This window comes from Ochotona curzoniae, unplaced genomic scaffold (genome assembly GCF_017591425.1).
Source record: "Ochotona curzoniae isolate NIBS_2020 unplaced genomic scaffold, NIBS_Ocur_1.0 scaffold_4701, whole genome shotgun sequence".
Classification (NCBI taxonomy): Eukaryota; Metazoa; Chordata; class Mammalia; order Lagomorpha; family Ochotonidae; genus Ochotona; species Ochotona curzoniae.
The window spans coordinates 49277930-49298211 of record NW_024467122.1 but is presented as its reverse complement, the minus strand read 5'-3'; the positions used below and the strand labels follow the sequence as shown (position 1 = coordinate 49298211).

The window sequence follows — 20282 nt, the reverse complement described above, 5'->3', positions numbered from 1 at the left end:
GTATTCCTCTGCTTTGCAGTGCTGACATCCCAAATGGCTGCCAGTTTGTGTTTGTTTCTTTCTTTTATTTTTGTTTTGTTTTTTCATTTTTATTGCAAAATCAGATATACAAAGAGGAGAGACAGAGAGGAAGATATTCCGTCTGATAATTCACTCCCCAAGTGACCGCAATGGCTGGTTCCAAAGCCAGGAACCAGGAACCTCTTCTGGGTTTCCCACGTGCGTGCAGGGTTCCAAGGCCTTGGACCGTCCTCGATTGTTTTCCCAGGCCACAAGCAGGGAGCTGGATGGGAACCAGGGCCCATATGGGATCCTGGCACAGTCAAGGTGAGGACTTTAGCCTCTAGGCTACAGTGCTGGGCCCTCTTTCTTTTCTTTTCTTTTCTTTTCTTTTCTTTTCTTTTCTTTTCTTTTCTTTTCTTTTCTTTTCTTTCCTTTCCTTTCCTTTCCTTTCCTTTCCTTTTCTCTTCTTTTCTTTTCTTTTCTTTTCTTTTCTTTTCTTTTCTTTTCTTTTCTTTTCTTTTCTTTTCAAGATTTACTTATTTTGGGGCTTGGTACAATGACTCAACAGCTAAGTACTTACTGGGTGCCAGTTCATGTCCTGGCTGCTCCATTTCCCATCCAGCTCCCTGTTTGTAGCCTAGGAAAGCAGCAGAGGATGGCCCAAAGCCTTGGGACCTGCACCATGTGGGAGACCCGGAAGAGACTCCTGGTTTTGAATTGTTTCAGCTCTGTTCATTGTGACCATTTTGGGAGGGAACCAGCAGGGGAAAGATCTTTTTCTCTATATATATATCTCCCTTTCAAATAAAAATAAATCTTTAGAAAAATAAAAGGAAAAAAAAAGGAAGGAAGGAAGGGAGAGAGAGAGAGAGAAAGGAAAGAGGGCTGGTGCAATAGCCTAGTGGCTAAAGTCCTTGCCTTGCACGAGCCATCATCCCATTATGGGCACTGGTTCTAATCCCAGCAGTTCGATTTCCCATCCAGTTCCTTGCTTGTAGCCTGGGAAAGCAGTCGAAGACAGCCCAAAGCCTTGGTACCTTGCACCCATGTGGAAGACAGGGAAGAGGCTCCTGGCTTCAGATCAGCGCAGCTCCAGCCAATGCAGCCGCTTGGAGAGTGAATCAATGGGCGGAAGATATTCCTCTCTGTCTCTCCTCCTTATCTGTATATCTGACTTTCCAATAAAAGAAATAAATCTTTTTTAAAAATTAAAAAAAAGAGAGGTAGAAAAGAAAGAATGAAAGAGAGAAAGAAAATGAAGGAAAGACAGACAGAAATGGGTTAAGGTGCATCTACAGAGCGCTGTGTGCGATGGTGGATGTCAGTGTATCGGAAACAGCACCTCCAGCATTTCAAGATCTAGGAAGAAGCCCAGGAACTTCTTGCAGAATACACAAGAGAGAGGGATGTGGGCCTCAGTGAGAATTAGTGCGTGGCCTTTTTTCCTACTGAGGAAATGAGAGCAGTAGCCTAACTGAGTATTTGAAGGAAGATTCTGGAAGGGGGATCACAGAACAGCTGAAGCTGTTGAGGGGACAATGCCTTTTGGTAGGGGAGGGAGACCACACTTTTTTGATTGTTGTGTTGAGCTGTTTACTTAAAAAAATCAATGTTCTGTAACTTTAAAATAAGTCCAGAAGCCTTGGTTATAAAGAACCAGATAGACAGAAAACTAAACAAGTTAAAATGCCTTCTGTTGGGCCCAGCACGATGGCGTAGTGATTAAGGTCCTCGCCTTGCACACCCAGGATCCCATATGGGTGCCGGTTCTAATCCCGGCAGCCCCACTTCCCATCCAGCTCCCTGCCTGTGGCCCGGGAAAGCAGTTGAGGACGGCCCAAAGCTTTTGGACCCTGCCACCCGTGTGGGAGGCCTGGAAGAGGCTCCTGGCTTCGGATCAGCATAGCATTCAGCCATTGCGGTCCCTTGGGGAGTGAATCATTGGACGGAAGATCTTCCTCTCTGTCTCTCCTCTCTGTATATCTGTCTTTCCAATAAAAATAAAAAATAAATCTTTAAAAAAAATGCCTTCTGGGGCCCGGCACGGTGGCGTAAGTGGTTAAAGGTCCTCGCCTTGCACGCCTGGGATCCCATATGGGCGCCAGTTCTAATCCCGGCAGCCCCTCTTCCCTTCCAGCTTCCTGCCTGTGGCCTGGGAAAGCAGTCGAGGACAGCCCAAGGCCTTGGGAACCTGCACCCGCGTGGGAGACCCGGAAGAGGCTCCTGGCTTCGGATCGGCATAGTATCGGCCCGTTGCGCTCACTTGGGGAGTGAATCATTGGACGGAAGATCTTCCTCTCTGTCTCTCCTCTCTGTATATCCGCCTTTCCAATAAAAAAAATAATAATAAAAATAAATCTTTAAAAAAAAAATGCCTTCTGTTAGCCAGGCAAGTCCACCCAGCAGTACTGGTCCTTGACCCTGGGGTCTGGGTTCAGTCCACAGGGGTCCCCTGTTCCAGCAAGGCCTGAGGGAGAGAGACGTGGGAGAGTGAATGTGGCTTTTTATGCAGTTGCCTCTGGGGACCAGGACTGGTGGCCCACACTTGACAGGTTTGGCTTTATATGCACAGTGGTCAGTGGTGGCCCACCTGCAGCCACACCCAGACACAAGCAGGCATAGACCCTGTGAGGCCCCACAGATAAGGGTACTTCCAAACATTTGTGAGAAAATGAAATGAAAAGATGTATTTTGGTTTAAAAAATTTTTTGAACTGCATACAGTTTTTCCTAATGTGCATTTCTAGAATTATTTGAAAGACCTCTCTCAGCTGCCCTGCAACTCCAGCCTCCAGCTGAGATGCTGCACCTTTGCAGTGTCACCCTTGGAGCAGGAAGCCCTGCCAGCCAGGGCTTCTTGGGGTCCAGAGTGGGTTTCAGCCCAGGATGGTGGGCTGTGGTGGGAACTCTAGCAAGTGACTCAGGTCCTGTTCCAGAGCCGCACACTTCAGGGCCTGGCGGGTCTGCTCCCCCTGCCCGCACACCACAGCCAGGTGATTCCTACATATCTACTGTTTACGACACTTCACACACTGGCAGGTGCAGAAAGAGAGGCTGGGGCACGGTTCTGGAGTGCCACTCGGTGGCTGGCAGGCGCCACAAGACTGGCCTTCCCAGTGCTGTTGATCTTCGACCTTGGCCCTCTTCCAGCCTACCTGCCTTCCCTCTGGCCTGTTTCTCATTTCCCTCAGCGCTTTTGCCCTGACAAGTGCTTTTTCCCGCTCCTTGCTTAGGCCAGTCCTTCCATGCTGTCTTCCAGCCCTACCTCCTGCACGTCTCCCACTCCAGACGGGGAGAGCCCAGGTAAGAAGCTCCAGTGGGCTTCTGAGAAGAAGCGGCGGAGGACTTCATCCACAGGCTCAGAGTCAAAGGCGCACGCGGACCCGTCCAAGGCGTCCAGGTTCCGGAGGTCCAGCCGGCTGACGGTGAAGTATGACCTGGGGCAGCTGCAGCGCTGGCTGGAGATGGAGGAATGGGTGGATGCTCAGATTCAGGTGCTCTTCCAGGTGAGTGGCCCACTGGGTTGGAGGAGCAGACGGTGGTGGTGGGGGACTGCACAGGGGCTGGGGGCACCTGCCAGGACTGTGGCCCCAAGAAGCCTGTGTGTTACGTGTATCCTCAACACACATACATGTCTGCAGCTACGCTATCAAATGCCGCAGCTATCAATCATGTGTAATTATTTGAAGGAATTAAAATGAAGTAAAGGGGTGGGTGTTGTGGTGTAGTGGCGGAAGCCATCTTTTGTTATGCCTCAGTCCCATCTTGGGAGTGCCAGTTCACATCCCAGCTACTTTGTTAATGCATTCTGGGACTGCAGCAGATGACAGTCCAAGGACTGGGGCTCCCCTGCCAGCCACGCAGGGAGATCTGGATGGAGTTCCTGGCTCGTGGCTTTAGTCTGACTCAGCCCTGGCTGTTGTGGGCACTTGCAGGAATGAACCAGTGGGTGGAAGATCCGTCTGTCTCTGTCTCTATGTTCTGTATGTTTCTCTGCATTCTAAGTACCTGTAAACAAACAAAACTTTTTTTTTTTTAACTTAAGGAAAATGGGGTCAGGCGCAAATGGCTCTATTGGTTAATCCTCCCCTTTTAAGCATCAGGATCCCATATGGGCACCAATTTGTGTCCCAGCTGCTCCACTTCCCATCTAGCTCTCTGCTTGTGGCCTGCATCTGTTTGGGAGGACGGCCCAAAGCCTTGGGACCCTGCACCTGTGTGGGAGACCTGGAGGAAGCTCCTGGCTTCTGGTTTTGGATCAGCTTAGCCCCAGCTGTTGTAGCCACTTTGGGAGTGAACCAGCATGTGGAAGATCTTTCTGTGGATCTGTCTTTCCAGTAAAAGCATTATTTTACTGGATATATTTATTTATATTGTTGTTATTGTTATTATTTAAAGATATATTAACTTATTTGAAAGGCAGGGTTGCACAGAGAGAGGAGAGACAGAGAGATCAAGTGAGATATTCTATCTGCTGGTTCATGCAGTAAGTGGATGAAGTGGCTGGGGCTGGGCTGATCCAAAACTAGAGCTTCTTCTGGATCTCCCACGTGGGTGTAAGAGCATAGGGGCGTGGACCATCCTCTGCTGCTCTTCTGGACCATTAGAAGAGAGCTAGATTGGAAGTGGAACATCCGGGAGCTGAACCAGCACCCATATGGGATGCTGGAACTGTGGGCTTAACATGTTGAGACATAGTGCCGTCCCACACAGGACGTTTTTATCCTCTCAGAATGGACAGTACTAGAGAGGAGAGAGTAACTGAAGGGGAACACTACTGCTAGGACCTGACCCAACTCGACCTTAGCTCTGATGGACTCCCCTCAACTACGTTCTGGGAAAAGGTAGCTCTTGGCCCTGGTCATTGCACGTGGCATTTTCCTGTATAGATATCCTCCACACCTGGACCCTAGGGTAGTAAGAACACCACTCCGACAGCATTAATAACCTTTTGAGCAATGAAACTATATATAAGGCATGACGCCAGGTGCCAACATGAGTATTTTACCCATCCGTCCCCGCCAACTCCATTGGGTAAGTACTGTTTTACAGCTAGGCAAGTGGGGCTTAGGGACAATGAGTAACTTGCTCAAGGTCAGGTAGCTGGGAAGGCATGGGACCAGGAGCCGCAGAGCTCCAGTTCTTATTTAGGAAGCCAGTGCTTCTCTCTACCTGAAATACTTTTAAAACAATTGATTTACTTATTTGAAAGTTGGAGTTACACAGTTAAGAGAGGGAGAGAAAAAGCAATTCCATCCCTTTGGTTTGTTTAGTTCAGGGCTGAACCAGGCCAAAGCCAGATGATGGATGGGAAGTTGGAGCAGTTGGAACATGAATCAGTGCCCCTATGGGATCCCGATGCTTGCAGGCAGAAGATTAATTAGCTAGTTGAGCCGCTGTGCTGGCCCCTAGGTTTTTTTATCTTGGTGTTGTTCAATTGGTGGTGAAATAATTTTCACTATTGTCTTTAAAACTATAAAGACCCTCTTTTCCAAGGTCTGGTGCAGTAGCCTAGTGGCTAAAGCCCTTACCTTCACACACCAAATTCCCGTATGGGTGCCAATTCTAGTCATGGCTGCTCCACTTCCTGTCCAGCTCCCTGCCAGGATTCCATATGGGCATGGGTTCGTGTCCCAGCTGCCCACTTCCCATCCAGATCCCTGCTTGTGGTCTGGGAAAGCAGTTGCAGACGGCCCAACGTCTTGGAACCCTGCACATGCATAGGAGACCCAGAAGAGGCTCCAGGCTCCTGACTTCGGATTGGCTCAGCTCTGGCTGTCACGACTGCTTGGGGAATAAATCAACAGAGGGAAGATCTTCTTCTTCCTCTCTGTCTCTTCTCCTCTCTGTATAACTGACTTTCCAATGAAAATAACCATAAATATTAAAAAAAAAAAAAAGTAAGATGTCTGTGCTGTGTGCAGAAAGAGTATACAGACCCTCTTACAGAGAAACACATTATTATATGGTGTCAGTGAGATTGCCTGGGAAAACTTCACATGTGGGCTGATTACAAAGTATAGGTTCCTGTCATCAGCATGAACACTTGTATTCGTATATGGCTGATAACATACATAAAGGCTGCCTTATTAAAAAAAAAAAAGAGTGAGAGACTGCCCTATCACAGCCTACCATCGGCTCACCTGCCTTTTCTACAGGTTCATCAGCAGGCTGAGCATACTGCGTCTTTCTCTATGCTCTCTCTTCAAGACCTTCCAGGATGGAGATGTATCATCACTGTCCTAATTCATGAATTTTGAGTCTTTGCCACTAATTCCAAGGGAGACTTTCTTTGTCATTGGGAGCTGTTCTGTAGGAAGTGTCTTTGTTTTTTTTTTAAAGGATCTATTGTTTATTTACTCAAAAGGCAGAGTTACAGAGAAAGGAGGAGATAAATAAAAAGAGACAAAGTGATTCTATCTGCTGGTTCAGTCCCCAAATGGCTTCACTGGCTAGGACGAGGCCAGGCTAAAGCCAGGCGCCTGGAGCTTATTGTCAGATTTCACATAGGTGACAGGGACCCAAGAACTTGGATCATCCTCTGCTGCTTTCTCAGGTGTGTTAGCAGGGAGCTGGATCAGAAATGGAGCAACTGGGTCTGGAACCTATGCCCATTTGGGATGCTGGCATCGTAGGTGGAGACAGCTTGCTCTGCCACAGCTCTTACCTCAGGAAATATGCAGACAGTTCACATATAACCAGTTCTTGTAAACTGCACTCCATGAATGCAGCCATATGTCTTGTCACATAAATATGAGATGATTGAGAACTGTAGCTCTGCAGTTGAAACAGCAGATGGACAGGTTTGGAAAACATGAGGGCCCATGGCATCCTATCCAGCAGTGATCAGCCCAGCACCGTAGGGTCTCCGACCATACCTTTGTGTTGGTTTCTGGGTTTGGCTTCCGACTGGAGATGAGACATGGGGTGGGGGGGTCTGTCAAATCCAAAGGTTCCAGTCTAGCATCCACAGTAAGTCCTGTAATTGATTTTGCCATGTGCTTGTCAACAGGGCAAAAAAATTTCTTCTAGGATGAACTATAAGCTCTGGGCCCAGTCTTTGTTGAAGGTCACTATGACATGTGGCCCTTTGGTCTGGTCCTGACCTGCATGCCCTCTTAGGGAAGTTGGGGAGACATCCCTAGAGCTGGATGCCAGCAAGGGTGCTCTCCTCATCTGTGGCTACCCTGACATTGCAGGGCACCTCCACTGCCCTTCACTCCTTGCAGGTTGCATCTTCAGCCTATTGTATGCTTGCACGGAAAGTCTCAGTTTCAGATACCTGAAGAGGACAAGTCTTGCCAGGCATTGAAGAGAGGCAGTAGCCAAAGCACGTTGTTTTGGAGGCTGAAGGTGGAGGAAGGGACAGGGAAAAGCTGCCTGGCATGGCAATGAACCCATGCCATTAAAGAAAAGAACATGTGGGAGGACCACTCCCAGGCCATGACCGGAATAAAATGACTGGCCTGTGGTTGCTATGGCAATTGTCCAAAGGTGCCAAGTGGCAGTTCTTCTCCCAATCTCTGCTCCCTGAAGCAGGAAGTAGCCAAGCGGCTGGGGCAACCCCAGGTGCCTGGTCATCTTGGGCAGAGGGCAAAACCACATAATCTCTGGCTGGACCTTGGAGGGGCCCTCCCTTCCCGCCAAGCTCCTCCCACATGCCTGCCTTGGACTGCCCCATTGGGAATGCTATAGGAGTGAGTGCATGGAACCCAGCCTTCCTTTGCTGGGGTCCATACCTCTTCTGCTTGGGTTTACAGTCTGACTTGGGGTCTTCAGACAAACCAAGTGTGGGGATCCCCAACAGATGTGGGGCCAGGGAACCTCTGTTGGCCTGAGGGAGTGTGTGTCTAAGCAAGGATAAAAGTGCCCATCCACCCCTCTTGTTTCATGAGATCCTCACTCAACAGTGTGCCCCCCTTTGAATTCCCAACCCTATTCTTGCCTCCATGGAGCCAGAGTCCACACTCACAGCCTTTCCCTTCAGGTCACTACTCCACAGAAATCTGGCTTTTGTTTCCATCTTTTCTATTGAGAGCTCTGGCTGAAGACAGCAGTCACTGCCTTGGGACTAAATGTAATGTGCATATCTAATGAGCACCCGAGGTTGTTGTTGTTAATGAATTTATTTCTTTGAAAGGTAGAGTTACAGAGAGTGAGAGAAGTCTTCTATCCACTGGCTCATTTGCCTTATAGCTACAACAACTGAGGCTGAGACAGGCCAAGCTATGTTGTGATACAGTAGTGGAGCAGCCAGGACTCGTACTGGTGTCCATTTTGGATGTGGCTCTCCACTGCACCACCAGGCTAGCACCCAGAATTGTGAAGCTTTTCTTCCCTGTAGTTTCCATGAGCCTATATTTTCCTTGTAGCAATTGGCATTTTGTTTTAGCCCTTTTAATATGGTGACTTTGTAAGTAATGGGTCATTAACCTTTCAAGTTGAAACAAGTATTGTCAAATGGGTGTATGTTTGCTCCTCTGAGTTTCCCTCCTTTGCTGGTCTCTGCTGAAGCTAGGAAGCAGAGGCCTGAGCATGGAGTGACAGGGATCGGGCCAAGCAGCGTCAGTTAGGCACACCACGTTTGTTCCTCTCTGATAATTCAATTAATAATCCATTTCGGACACCTGCATCCCCTATCAGGGTGACTGGATTTCAAACCTGGCTCACTGCCAGTTCTAGCCACAGGATCGACAAGGGTTGAGTGCTGGCTTCCCTGCTTTGGTTTTAGCCCGACTCTGGCTGTTGTAGGCATTTGGGGAGTGGACCAGCAGACGGAAGATTGCTCTTTAAAGCAAAACCAAATCAATAAAAATTGAAACAAAAAAATGTTTGTGGGAAAGAATGTTTGATCTGTCTGCAGTGACAATCTTTTTTAAAAAGATTTATTTATTTTTATTGCAAAGTCAGATATACAGAGAGGAGAAGAGACAGAGAGAAATATCTTCCGTCCCATGATTTACTCCCCAAGTGGCCACAACGGCTGGTGCTGCGCCAATCCGAAGCCAGGAGCCAGAAGCTTCTTCTAGGTCTCCCACGTGGGTTCAGGGTCCCAAGGCTTTGGACCATGCTCAACTGCTTTCCCAGGCCACAGGCAGGGAGCTGGAAGGGAAGTGGAGCTGCCGGGAATTAGAACCAGCAGCCCGGGATCCGGGCATGTTCAAGGCAAGGACTTTGGCCACTAGGCCATGGGGCTGGGCCGTGCAGTGACAATCTTAATACACATTCTTTAAGGTCAACGTATACATCTGTTGAATATTATAAATAAATATAATGATGGTGGGAAGCAGTACTGATACCTTTTAAGAGCAGGGTATCTAGTAAAAATCATAGGTCATGTCAAGAAATAAAATACTAAGATGACTAAGTTGTTATTTTAGTACTTTATTTTGGTTATTCTGCCCAGATTCTGATTACACACATGAGCCCACTGGCTCTTTCTCTACAGGTTAACAAGGCTCTTTGCCGAGTCCCCTCATCTCCAGACTTTTTTGTTTCTCCGTGTTTCAGTTTCATTACTTTCTTTTGCTATATATCTTCTTTTTTTAAGATTTATTTATTTATTTTTAAAAGATTTATTTATTTTATTGGAAACGCGGATATACATAGAGGAGGAGAGACAGAGAGGAAGATCTTCTGTTCCATGATTCACTCCCCAAGTGAGCACAACGGCCGGTGCTGTGCTGATCCGAAGCCAGGATCCAGGAACTTCCTCTAGGTTCCCCATGCGGGTGCAGGGTCCCAAGGCTCTGGGCCATCTTTGACTGCTTTCCCAGGCCACAAGCAGGGAGCTGGATGGAAATGGAGCAGCCAGGATTAGAGCCGGAGCCCATATGGGATCCCGCGCATATATGGGATCTCGGTGTGTTCAAGGTGAGAACTTTAGCTGCTAGGCCACGCCGCTGGGCCCGAGTAATTGGATTTTTAAAAGTCTTCCATTGGGCCCGGCGGTGTGGCCTAGCGGCTAAAGGTCTCACTTTGAATGCGCCGGGATCCCATATGGGCGCCGGTTCTAATCCCGGCAGCTCCACTTCCCTTCCAGCTCCCTGCTTGTGGCCTGGGAAAGCAGTCGAGGACAGCCCAAGGCTTGGGGACCCTGAACCCGCGTGGGAGACCTAGAGGAAGTTCCTGGATCCTGGCATCGGCCGTTGTGCTCACTTGGGGAATGAATCATTGGACAGAATATCTTCCTCTCTGTCTCTCCTCCTCTCTGTATATCTGACTTTGCAATAAAATAAATAAAATCTTAATAAATAAATAAATAAAAGTCTTCCGTTAAGGGCTGGAAGGATTACTTGTTAAGGTACTGCACTTGCTTCTCTCAAGGAACTCCTTTAAAGAATTTTGGGCGTTGTTGTAGACAGTTAAGATCTTTGTGATTCAATTGGAGCATTTGAAGCTTTCTGCAAAGCTCTATTAAGTATAGTCTGGGTTGGCTTTGGATTTAGGGGATAATGACACCCCGACAAAGCTTGAGGCATTAGAGGTCTCTACTGAACTGCTGCTGGATCAGTTGTAACTGCTGACCTCAGTTGGTTGGGGTGTGGTTCATGTTCCTGTTCTATGTAACTGGTTCCTGCAGTGTCTCCTGGGACTTGGGCTTCAGAAGATTTGCTTGGGGAATGCGCGTCTTGTGTGCAAGGTCTGGCAAGGACTTCAAGCAGATGTGTGCAGGTCTCTACTGACGGACTCCTACCTATGTGAGGCTCTGTCCTGCAGCGTATTCATTGCTGGGCTCTATCCCATTCCTTTATCAAGGCCCCATGTTCCTCTGGGATCTTTCCTTCTGCTTGGAGGTTGGCTCTTGACTCCAGGCAGAAATGTAGGATGCTAGGAGGGTTTACCTCTTACCCTTTTCCGGGTAACAGACCTGAGCCACCTGTTGGTTCATGTCTGATAGCATTCTTCATGTGGTTTGCCTGCTTTGCTAGTTACTTAAGCATAGACATCTATTTAATTATTTAAACAGATATGTTATAAACATTTATGTGAAAGGCAGAGTTATAGAGAAGGGGAGACAGAGAGAGGGATATCTTCCATCTGCCGGCTCACACCCCAAGTAGCCAGAACAGTGGGATCTAGTTCATGCCAAAACCAGGAGCCCAGAGCTGCATCTGGGTTTCCTACTTGGGTAGTAGGGACCCAGTTGCTTGGGTTGGGTATTCTTAGGAAGCTGGATTGGAAGTGGAGCAGCTGGGACTCAGCCAGTGCACCCATATGGGATGCCACCGTCCCAGGTAGCCACTTAAGTTGTGCCACAGTGCTGATCCTAGCTGGTTAATTCTAACTCAACCTTCAGTCCTTAGAGTTTGCTTTCTCCAGGAAGTCTTTGTGTTGCCCACTCGGTTATCTTACCCTCCCCTGTGTTTCCATAGTAACTTGTCACTATGTATCCCTCAGGAGACTATAGCTTTTCCAGGGTACGATCATGGCTGCCTGGCTGGCTGTTTTGACCCCAGCAGTCATCACAATGCTTGGTATGCCTCATGTACTCAATAAATAACCATCAATGAATGAATGCTAAGGGGAAAGGGAGAAGCCTGGGGCTGAGGATGAAAGGGCTAACTAAGCATCACTTATTTATAAAAAGGTATGGAAGGATCAAGAGTGATAAGTGTTGGCAGTGGGAGGAAATAAATGCGATTTTAAAAAGAGAGAGAGATTTAGTTATTTTTACTTGAAATAGAGAGATCTGTCTACTCCCCAAATGGCTGCCATGGATGGAGATGAGCTGATCAGAAGCCAGGAGCCAGGAGCCAGGTGCCAGGAGCCAGGAACTTTTTCCAGGTCTCCCATGCAGGTGAAGGAGCCCAAGGACTTTGCCCATCCTCTGCTGCTTTCTTAAGCCATCAAAGGAGAGCTGGATTGAAAGTGGAGCAGTCGGGCCTGGCATGGTAGCCTCACAGCTAAAGTCTCCGCCTTGCACGAGCCAGGATCCTTGCATGAGCCTGAATCCCATATGGGCGTCAGTTCTAATCCCAGTGGCTCCACTTCCCATCCAGCTCCCTGCTTGTGGCCTGGGAAAGCAGTCGAGGGCAGCCCAAAACCTTGGGTCCCTGCACCCACGTGGGAGACCTTAAAGAGACTCCTGGCCCCTGACTTTGGATTGGCTCAGCTGGAGCCATTGTGGCCACTTTGGGAGTGAATCAATGGGTAGAAAATCTTCCTCTCTATCTCTTCTCTGTTTATATCTGACTTCCCAATTAAAAAATAAATAAATAAGTCTTTCAAAAAGAAAGAGAAAAGGAAAAAGGGAAGCAACCTTAACTGGAAGATAGCATGAGAGTCAACTGTCTATTAGCACGTATACTTTTTGCCTCCTCATCTAACACAAAAGATTGTTCCATTGTATGTGGAATACTGGAGTAAACTAAATAATTTTTAAAAGCCTGCATAAATTAGTAAGAAAAACTGAAGAACCAATAGAAAAATGGATAAGATCAGAATGGTTGTTTGGCCCAGGAGATGAGGATGGACGGCCTAGTGGCTTAAGTCCTCACTTTACATGCACTAGGATCCCATTTGAGCTGCTCCTGGCGCCCTGGTTGTTCCATTTTCCTTCCAACTCCCTGCTTGTGGCCTGGGAAAGCAGGACAGAGACCTGGGAAGATCCGAAAGAAGCTCCTGGCTTCTGGCTTCAAATCGGCTCAGCTCCGATCATTGTGGCCACTTGGGCAGTGAGCCAGTGGATGGAAGAGCTTTCTCTCTATCTCTCCTTCTCTCTGTATATCTGCCTTTTCATTGAAAATAAATAAATCTTAAAAAAAAAAAAAAAGAAACAGGAAGAAGAAGCCTTTGGGGATGGAGATGATACCCACATCTCATCCCTGGTGCCTGGGTTCAAGTCCTGGCTCTGGATCAGGTTCCAGCTTCCTGCCAGCATGCACCCTGAGAAGCAGAAGTGATGGCGCAGGTGTGTGTATACCTGCCATTCAAGTGGGAGACCTGGATGGTGCTCCTGGCTTCGGCTCTAGCCTAGCTCTGACTGTCACAGACATCTCAGAAGTAAATAACTGATGGGAACTATCTTTCTTATAATTTAAAAAAAGAAAAACGATAAAGTAGCTATTTCTGAAGTGCTGTCTGGTGATATATAGAAGTTCCAAAGGTTTTCAAGACTCTATACTGTTTTCAGAACACTGAAAAGATTTTTTTTTAAGATTTCTTCATTTTTATTGGAAAGTCAGATATATAGAGAGAGGAGAGACAGACAGAAAGATCTTCCATCCAATATTCATTCCCCAAGTGGCTACAATAGCTGGAACTGAGCTGATCCAAAGCCAGGAGCTTCTCCTGGGTCTCCGAAGTGGGTGCAGGGTCCCAAGGCATTGGGCCATCCTCAACTGCTTTCCTAGGTCACAAGTAGGGAGCTGGATGGGAAGTGGGGTCACCGGGATAGGATCGGCACCCAAGTGGAATCCCGGCACATACAAGGCAAGTACTTTAGCCACTAGGTTACCATGCCGGGCTAGGTTACCGCACTGGGTCCAATAGACTCATTTTTTTCGAGTAGCTTTCGGTTCATTACAGAATTGAATGGGAAGTACAGAGTCCTCTTGTACCATATCTCTAACTAGCAAAATCTAACACCAAGTGCTTTGTTTGTCACACATAACTATTACCCAAAGTCCAGAGTTTACTTTAGGGCTCACTTTTGTTATTGCACATCCTGTGAGTCTGGACAAATGTATAAGTGACACGTGTAAATAGTGTCCTGGAATCCTTGGTGCTCTGTATACTCACACTTCTTTCCTTACAGGCCCCTGGCAACCACTGATTTAAAAACAAAGCAAAACAAATTTTTCCTTATTTGAAAGAGTGACAGAGGGAGAGATACAGAGAAAAAGGGAGAGATACTCAGAAAAAAAGATCTTTCATCTATTGGTTTCCTCCTGCAAATGGCTGCAATAGCCAGATGTGAGCCAAATCAAAACCAGGAACCAGAAACTCCATCTGGATCTTCCACTTGGTTGGCAGGAACCCAGGCATTGCAACCATTTGCCACCTTCCCAGGCACACTACCAGGGTGCTGGATCAGAAGCTGAAGACCTGGGATTCAGACATGGAATGCTGGCCTCCCAGGCACCATGTCACATGGCCAGCTTAAACCACTGATATTTCCATAGTTTTGTCTCTTCCAGAATATTGTACTTACATTTATTTTTATTGGAAAGTCAGATTTACAGAGAGAAGGAGAGACAGAAAGATCCTCTGGCCACTGGTTTACTCCCCAAGTGGCTGCAGTGGCTATAATTGAGGCGATCCGAAGCCAGTAGCCAGAAGTTTCTTCCGGGTCTCCCATGTAGGTGCAGGGTCCCAAGGCTTTGGGCCAGCCTCGACTACTTTCCCAGGCCACAAGCAGGGAGCTGGATGGAAAGTGGAGCATCCAGGATATGAACTAATGCTCATATGGGATCCCAGCATGCAAGGCATAGACTTTAGTTAGTAGGCTGCCATGCCGGGCCCAATCTTTAAAAAAATATTGATTTTATTTATCTTAAAGGAAGAGTTTTAGAGATAGGAGTAGAGACAGACTCTTCTATCTGCTGGCTCACTTCCTAAATTGCCTCAATGGCTGAAGCTGTGCCAGGCTGAAGCCAGGATCCCAGACCTTTATTCACATCTCCTACACTGGTGCAGAGGTCCAAGCACTTGGGCCACCATCCTCTGCTCATTTCCCAGCTGCATCAGCAGGGAGTTGAATCGGAAGTGGAGCAGCCTGCACTCAAACTGGTGCCCATGTAGGATGAGATGCTGGCATTGCAATGGGATCTTAATGTGCTATAACTCTTATGCCCCCACTTTTATTTTTATATTCTATATTTTTTCAGTGACCATATAACTTTTATTTAAAGATACACTTATTTGAAAGCAGTTATATAGAGAGAGGAAGGGACAGAAAAAGAGTTCTGTCTATGCCTCCCAATCATGTCAATGAAAGGCATTGTTGGGGCTGGCACAATAGCCTAGTAGCTCAAGTCCTCACCTTGCGTATGCCAAGATCCCATATAGGCATCGTTTTGTGTCCCAGTGGCCCTGCTTCCCATCCAGCTTTCCACTTGTAGCCTGAGAAGCCAGTCTAGGATGGCCCAAAGCCTTAGGATCCTGCACCTGCGTGGGAGACCCAAAAGAAGCTCCAGGCTCCTGGCTTCGGATTAACGCAGCTCTGACCATTGTGGCCACTTGGGGAGTGAATCAGCGTATAGAAAATCTTCCTCTCTGTCTCTCCTCCTCTCTGTCTTCCTAATAAAAATAAATAAGTGAATCTGTTTTAAAATTTTATTTTATTTTTGTAAAAGATTTTATTTGTTTGTTTATTTTTGCTGTGGAGTTTGGTAAATTTTATTAAGCTTAGGCCACCAGTAGGGAAGTGGGGTGGGAACAGGGCAGGCAGGGCCTCCAGGGCAGGAGCGACACAATGAGTGGTCCTCACTGGACACCCAGTCTTGTTGCGGTTCATTGCAGCCTCCACCTTCTCCACCAGCCCTGCATGTCTTCCTCCAGGGCCTTGAAACAACTCTTTGAGATGGGCTTGGAAAGTGTCAGCCTGCAGGTGCATCTGTTCCGCCTGTCCTTCCACCTTGACCCACCCCTCCCCCAACTGGACGTGCTCTCTCAGGACTGGCTGAGAGACTGGCCCCAGGGGGCCTTGTTCCACCAGTGGCCTAAGGTCCTTTTGAAAGATGCGGATGCCATGCTCGGCACCCTCCCTGGTCCCGGTGCCCTACACAGCCAGACCCTTCTGCAGGTACTGAGAATCACGTAAGCAACCGCTTGTGCAGGTGTGATTAGCTCCTCAGTGCTCTGGCCCAGTGTGGTTTGTACCTCACTGCGGTACTGAGCCAGGCACTGCCTATTATTTTTTAATTTATTTGTAAGGCAGAGCGAGGGCCCAGTGTGTTAATCTAGTGACTAAAGTCCTTGTCTTGCATGAGCCAGGATCCCATATAGGTGCCAGTTCATATCCTGGCTGTTCCACTTTCTTTCCAGCCCAAAGCCTTGGGATCCTGCACTTGCATGGGAGACCTGGAAGAAGCCCCTGATTTTGGATCAGTTCAGCTTTGGCTATTGTCACTTGGAGAGTGAACCATCTCTTCTGTAAAACTGCCTTTCCAATAAAAATAAATAAATCTTAAAAGAGAAAAAAGGCAGATCGAGTGAACCAATGCCCTTTCCTGTGTTTCACCCCTGAGATTCCTGTACCTATGTGAGCTGGGCGGGGCTGAAGGTAGGAGCCAGGAACTCAAATGACACCTTACATGTGGGTGACAGGAACCTAGCTATTGGAACTGTCACCACTGCCTCCCAGGACGTGTGCTAGCAGGAAGCTGCAGTCTGGAGCCAGAGAGGCAGGTTGTCAAGCCGGGGCACTCTGATCGCGGATGTGGGCATCTTCATCACTAAGGACCAACACCCTGCTGTATTGCCATGACTCACATACCACCCAAGTCATCCACTTACAGGTCCAATTCAACTTCTGTATCTTCACAAAAAGCTTATGCACAGAATCTCATTTTAGAATATTTTATACTCCCCAAATAATCTCATATTTACACTGTCTCTCATCCCATTCCCACTAGCACATCCAGCCCTCAGGAACCATGAACCTACTTTTTGCCGCTGTAGATTTCCCTCTTCTGGATGGTTCATATGTATGATATGAGTATATATATATATATACAAATAATATGAGTCATAACAAGCCTTTTGTAATTGCCTTCTTTCACTGATTTATTTTCAAGGTTAATTTGTGTTGTAATACACATCAGTACCTTTTTATTGTAAAGTAACTCATTCATCAGTTGATGGACACTCAGGCTGTGTTCCCTTTATGGCTATGATGAATTATGTTGCTGTGAGCACTCCTATCAAAGGTTTTTTTTTTAAAGATTTATTTTTGTTGGAAAATCAGATATACAGAGAGGAGGAGAGAGACAGATAGGAAGATCTTCTATCCGCTGATTCACTCCCCAAGTGACTGCAATGGACAGAGTTGTGCTGATCCAAAGCCAGGAGCCAGGAGTCTCTTCCAGGTCTCCTATGTGGGTGCAGGGTTCCAAGGCTTTGGGCCACTTTCAACTGCTTTCCCAGGCCTCAAGCAGGGAGCTGAAAGGGAAACAGGGCGGCCAGGATTAGAACTGGTACACAGGGCCCAGCGTGGTAGCCTGGCAGCTAAAGTCCTCGCCTTGCACAGGCCGGGATCCCATATGGATGGTGGTTCTAATCCTGGCAGCTCCACTTCCCATCCAGTTCCCTGCCTGTGGCCTGGGAAAGCAGTCGAGGATGGCCCACAGCCTTGGGACCCTGCACCCGTGTGGGAGACCTGGAAGAGGCTCCTGGCTTCTGGCTTCAGATCGGCACAGCACCAGCTGTTGTGGTCACTTGGGGAATGAATCATTGGACAGAAGATCTTACTCTGTTTCTCCTCTTTGTATATCCAACCTTGTAATAAAAAAAAAAAAAAGAACTGGTGCCCATATAAGATCCCGGAGTGTTCAAGATGAGGACTTTAGCCATTAGCCTACCTCACCTTGCCCATATGAAAGGTTTTGTGTTGCCTTTTGCTTTCATTTTTCTTGGAAATAGACCGAGGAGTGGAATCGCTGAGTCACTTGATAAGTGTATTTAACGTACAAGGCTTTCTAAGTGTGTTTCATGTCAGGTGCACTATTTTACATGGGCACCAACAATGCAGAACTTTTAAAATTAAATGTGGATGCTCTTTTTATTTTGTAATTAAAAAAATTTTAAGTTAATTTTATTTCAAAAGTAGAGAGAAGGAAAGATGGGAGAGTAGGGGAGGAGAGAGAGAGAAAGAGAATCTTCCATCTGCTGGTTCATTGTCCAAATGAACAAAAGTCAGGGTAGGGCCAGGCGAAGCTAGGTGCCTGGTACTCATTTTGGGCCTCACACTACATGACAAGGACCCAAGTTCTTAAGCCACCATCTGCTGCCTCCCAGAATGCACACTGGCTTAAAGATGGAGTTGGAAACCAAGGCATGACCTAAATCCAGAACTTCAGTGCGGCATTAGGGCATCTAGGGTCGCAACTTAATTGATACCTGCAATATTCACCCCCCCCCAATATGTACTTTTTTTTTTTTAAGATATATTTTTATGAGAAAGATTTACAAAGAGGACAAACAGAAAGATCTTCCATCCACTGGTTCACTCCCAAGTGGCTATAATGGCCAGAGTTAAGCCAATCTGTAGCCAGGAGCCTCTTCTGGGTCTCTCACATGGGTGCAGGGTCCCAAGGCTTTGGGCTATTCTCAACTGCTTTTCCAGGCCACAATCAGGGAGCTGGATGGAAAGTAGAGCAGCTAAGATATGAATCGGCACCCATATGGGATGCCGGTGCATCCAAGGCAAGGACTTCAGCCACTAGGATATCACGCCAGGCCCCTGTAGTGTTATTCTTTTGAAAGCAGTGTTTCAGGTAGAGCATCAGAGGCATTTGGTAAATGGTGGTTGTGTGGAAAATTGAAGGAGTGTTCTGAGTAAGATGAGAGAGAAGACTGAATGTGGCAAGTAGGAGTTGGGGGTGGAAGAACTAGAGCTGCCTTTCAGCAATGGCTCCTCAGGCCCCTCTGAGCCCTGTTTGTGATTCCCACATAGGACCATCCAGCCGCTTCTGAGATTGAGGTCGACCTGGAGGCTCTGATAGAACTGTCCACAGAGGAACAGAAGACGCAGCTGGAGGTGGGTGGGCCAGGGGTGGCAGATGGGCTCCCAGGAATTCCAGGGCAACTGTGGAACTTCCTCCATGGTTGTAGTGGGAAGAACCAGGTCAGAGGGTGGAACCCTTGGGCAACTGGGCGTGGCAGGGAGGGTTGGCATCAGGTCACCGGAAAGTGCTGTGTTTCTGAGATTCACTTTCTGTTCTTTCCTTCCTTAGGCCATTCTCCAGAACTGCCCCCGTGCCACAGAGGTAAGGGATGTGCACGGTGGTAGCTCATGGGTTGGGCAAAGCAAGGAGGCTTGGCCTGAGCCTTCCTTTCCCTGCTTTGAGGACCCAAGGGAGGGCTGGATGGCACTTGGGACCCTGTGCTTGCCCTTACTCTGGTTTCTTCTTCAGTCTTTCATTTCAGAGCTGCTCAGCCAACTCAAGAAATTCCGGAGGCTCAGCCGGCCTCAGAAGTAATCCAGGAGAGACTGATGGTTAGCAGGCTCGGCACTGCCAGCTCCCCATGGGCCTCTGTATCTTGGTGGAAGGACACAGCAGCTCCCAGGACTTGGACCAGGAATGGCAAGGCGGAGGAGGGATGTTTGTATGGCTCTCCTTATGGACACACACAGCTTGCTCCTCCGGGTTGGCCCTGGGTGCCAGTCAGGGCTGTATCCCGAGGCTTTCCTTGGTCACCAAATGGATAAAACTTAGGAGAACCAGTCAAGTGCAGTGTGGAGCATATCTGTGCAGAGGAACGAGGGAGGGAGAGGGTACTATGATACACTGGAATGTCATCCTCCAAAATCACAGGTATGCCCGTACACTGCAGCCAGCCAGCCCATCAGGTCACTCAAAGGTGACAGCCACAGCTCTGCTCCTGAGACATCACAATCTTGCAAGGCTCAGAAGCTATGCCAAGAGCTAAAACACACAGCATACTGGCATGACCAACAAAAGGGCCCAAACAGCAAGGACTACCATCAAATTGCAGAAGAGAATAGGAAAAAAACCTAACTGAATTGGAGCTTTAGAGAAGGTTAACCCTTCTTCTTCTTTTTTAAATAAGATTTTATTTTATTTGCCAAGTCAGATAGAGAGGAGGAGAGACAGACAGAAAAATCTTCTGTCCACTGATTTACTCTCCAAGCGGCCGCAACAGCTGGAATTGAGCCGTTCCGAAGCGAGGAGCCCAGAACCTGGAGCCTCTTCCAGATCTCTCATATGGGTACAGGGTCCCAAGCCCCAGGTCCATTCTCTATTGCTTTCCTAGGCCACAAGCAGGGAGCTGGATGGGAAGAGCGGCCACCAGGACACGGACCAGCTCTCATATGGGATCCCAGCACATGCAAGGCGAGGACTTTAGCCACTAGGCTACTGCGCTGTGTCCTAACCCTTCTTTTTAAGTTTTTATTGACTTTCACTTTATTTGAAAGTCAGATAAAGGTCTTCTAGCTTACTAGTTCTAGATAAATTAGTTCACTCTCCAAGTGTCTCTAATAGCCAGCACTGGGCCAGGATAGACAGGAGCCCAGAATTCCATCTGGGTCTCCCAGGTGGGTGGCAGGGACTCAAGTGTTTGAGCTGTCACCTGCTGCCTCCCGGGGTGCGC

At 47.8% G+C, this 20282-nt stretch overlaps 1 protein-coding gene across 1 annotated transcript; it reads left to right on the top strand.

Moving 5' to 3' along the window:
• Positions 1 to 3247: 3247 nt before the first annotated feature.
• Positions 3248 to 19248, top strand: PPP1R14D (protein phosphatase 1 regulatory inhibitor subunit 14D). Its single transcript, XM_040970022.1, has 4 exons — positions 3248 to 3508; positions 18622 to 18705; positions 18902 to 18934; positions 19082 to 19248. Exons 1-4 carry the CDS (start codon positions 3248 to 3250, stop codon positions 19145 to 19147), a joined length of 444 nt encoding a protein of 147 aa, XP_040825956.1. The 3' UTR covers positions 19148 to 19248.
• Positions 19249 to 20282: the final 1034 nt, after the last annotated feature.

Coding starts and splice junctions, on each gene's coding strand:
- PPP1R14D (XM_040970022.1), top strand. CDS start 3,248: ATGCTGTCTTCCAGCCCTACCTCCTGCACGTCTCCCACTCCAGACGGG. Junction 3,509..18,621: donor AGATTCAGGTGCTCTTCCAG/GTGAGTGGCCCA, acceptor ATTCCCACATAG/GACCATCCAGCCGCTTCTGA. Junction 18,706..18,901: donor AACAGAAGACGCAGCTGGAG/GTGGGTGGGCCA, acceptor TTCCTTCCTTAG/GCCATTCTCCAGAACTGCCC.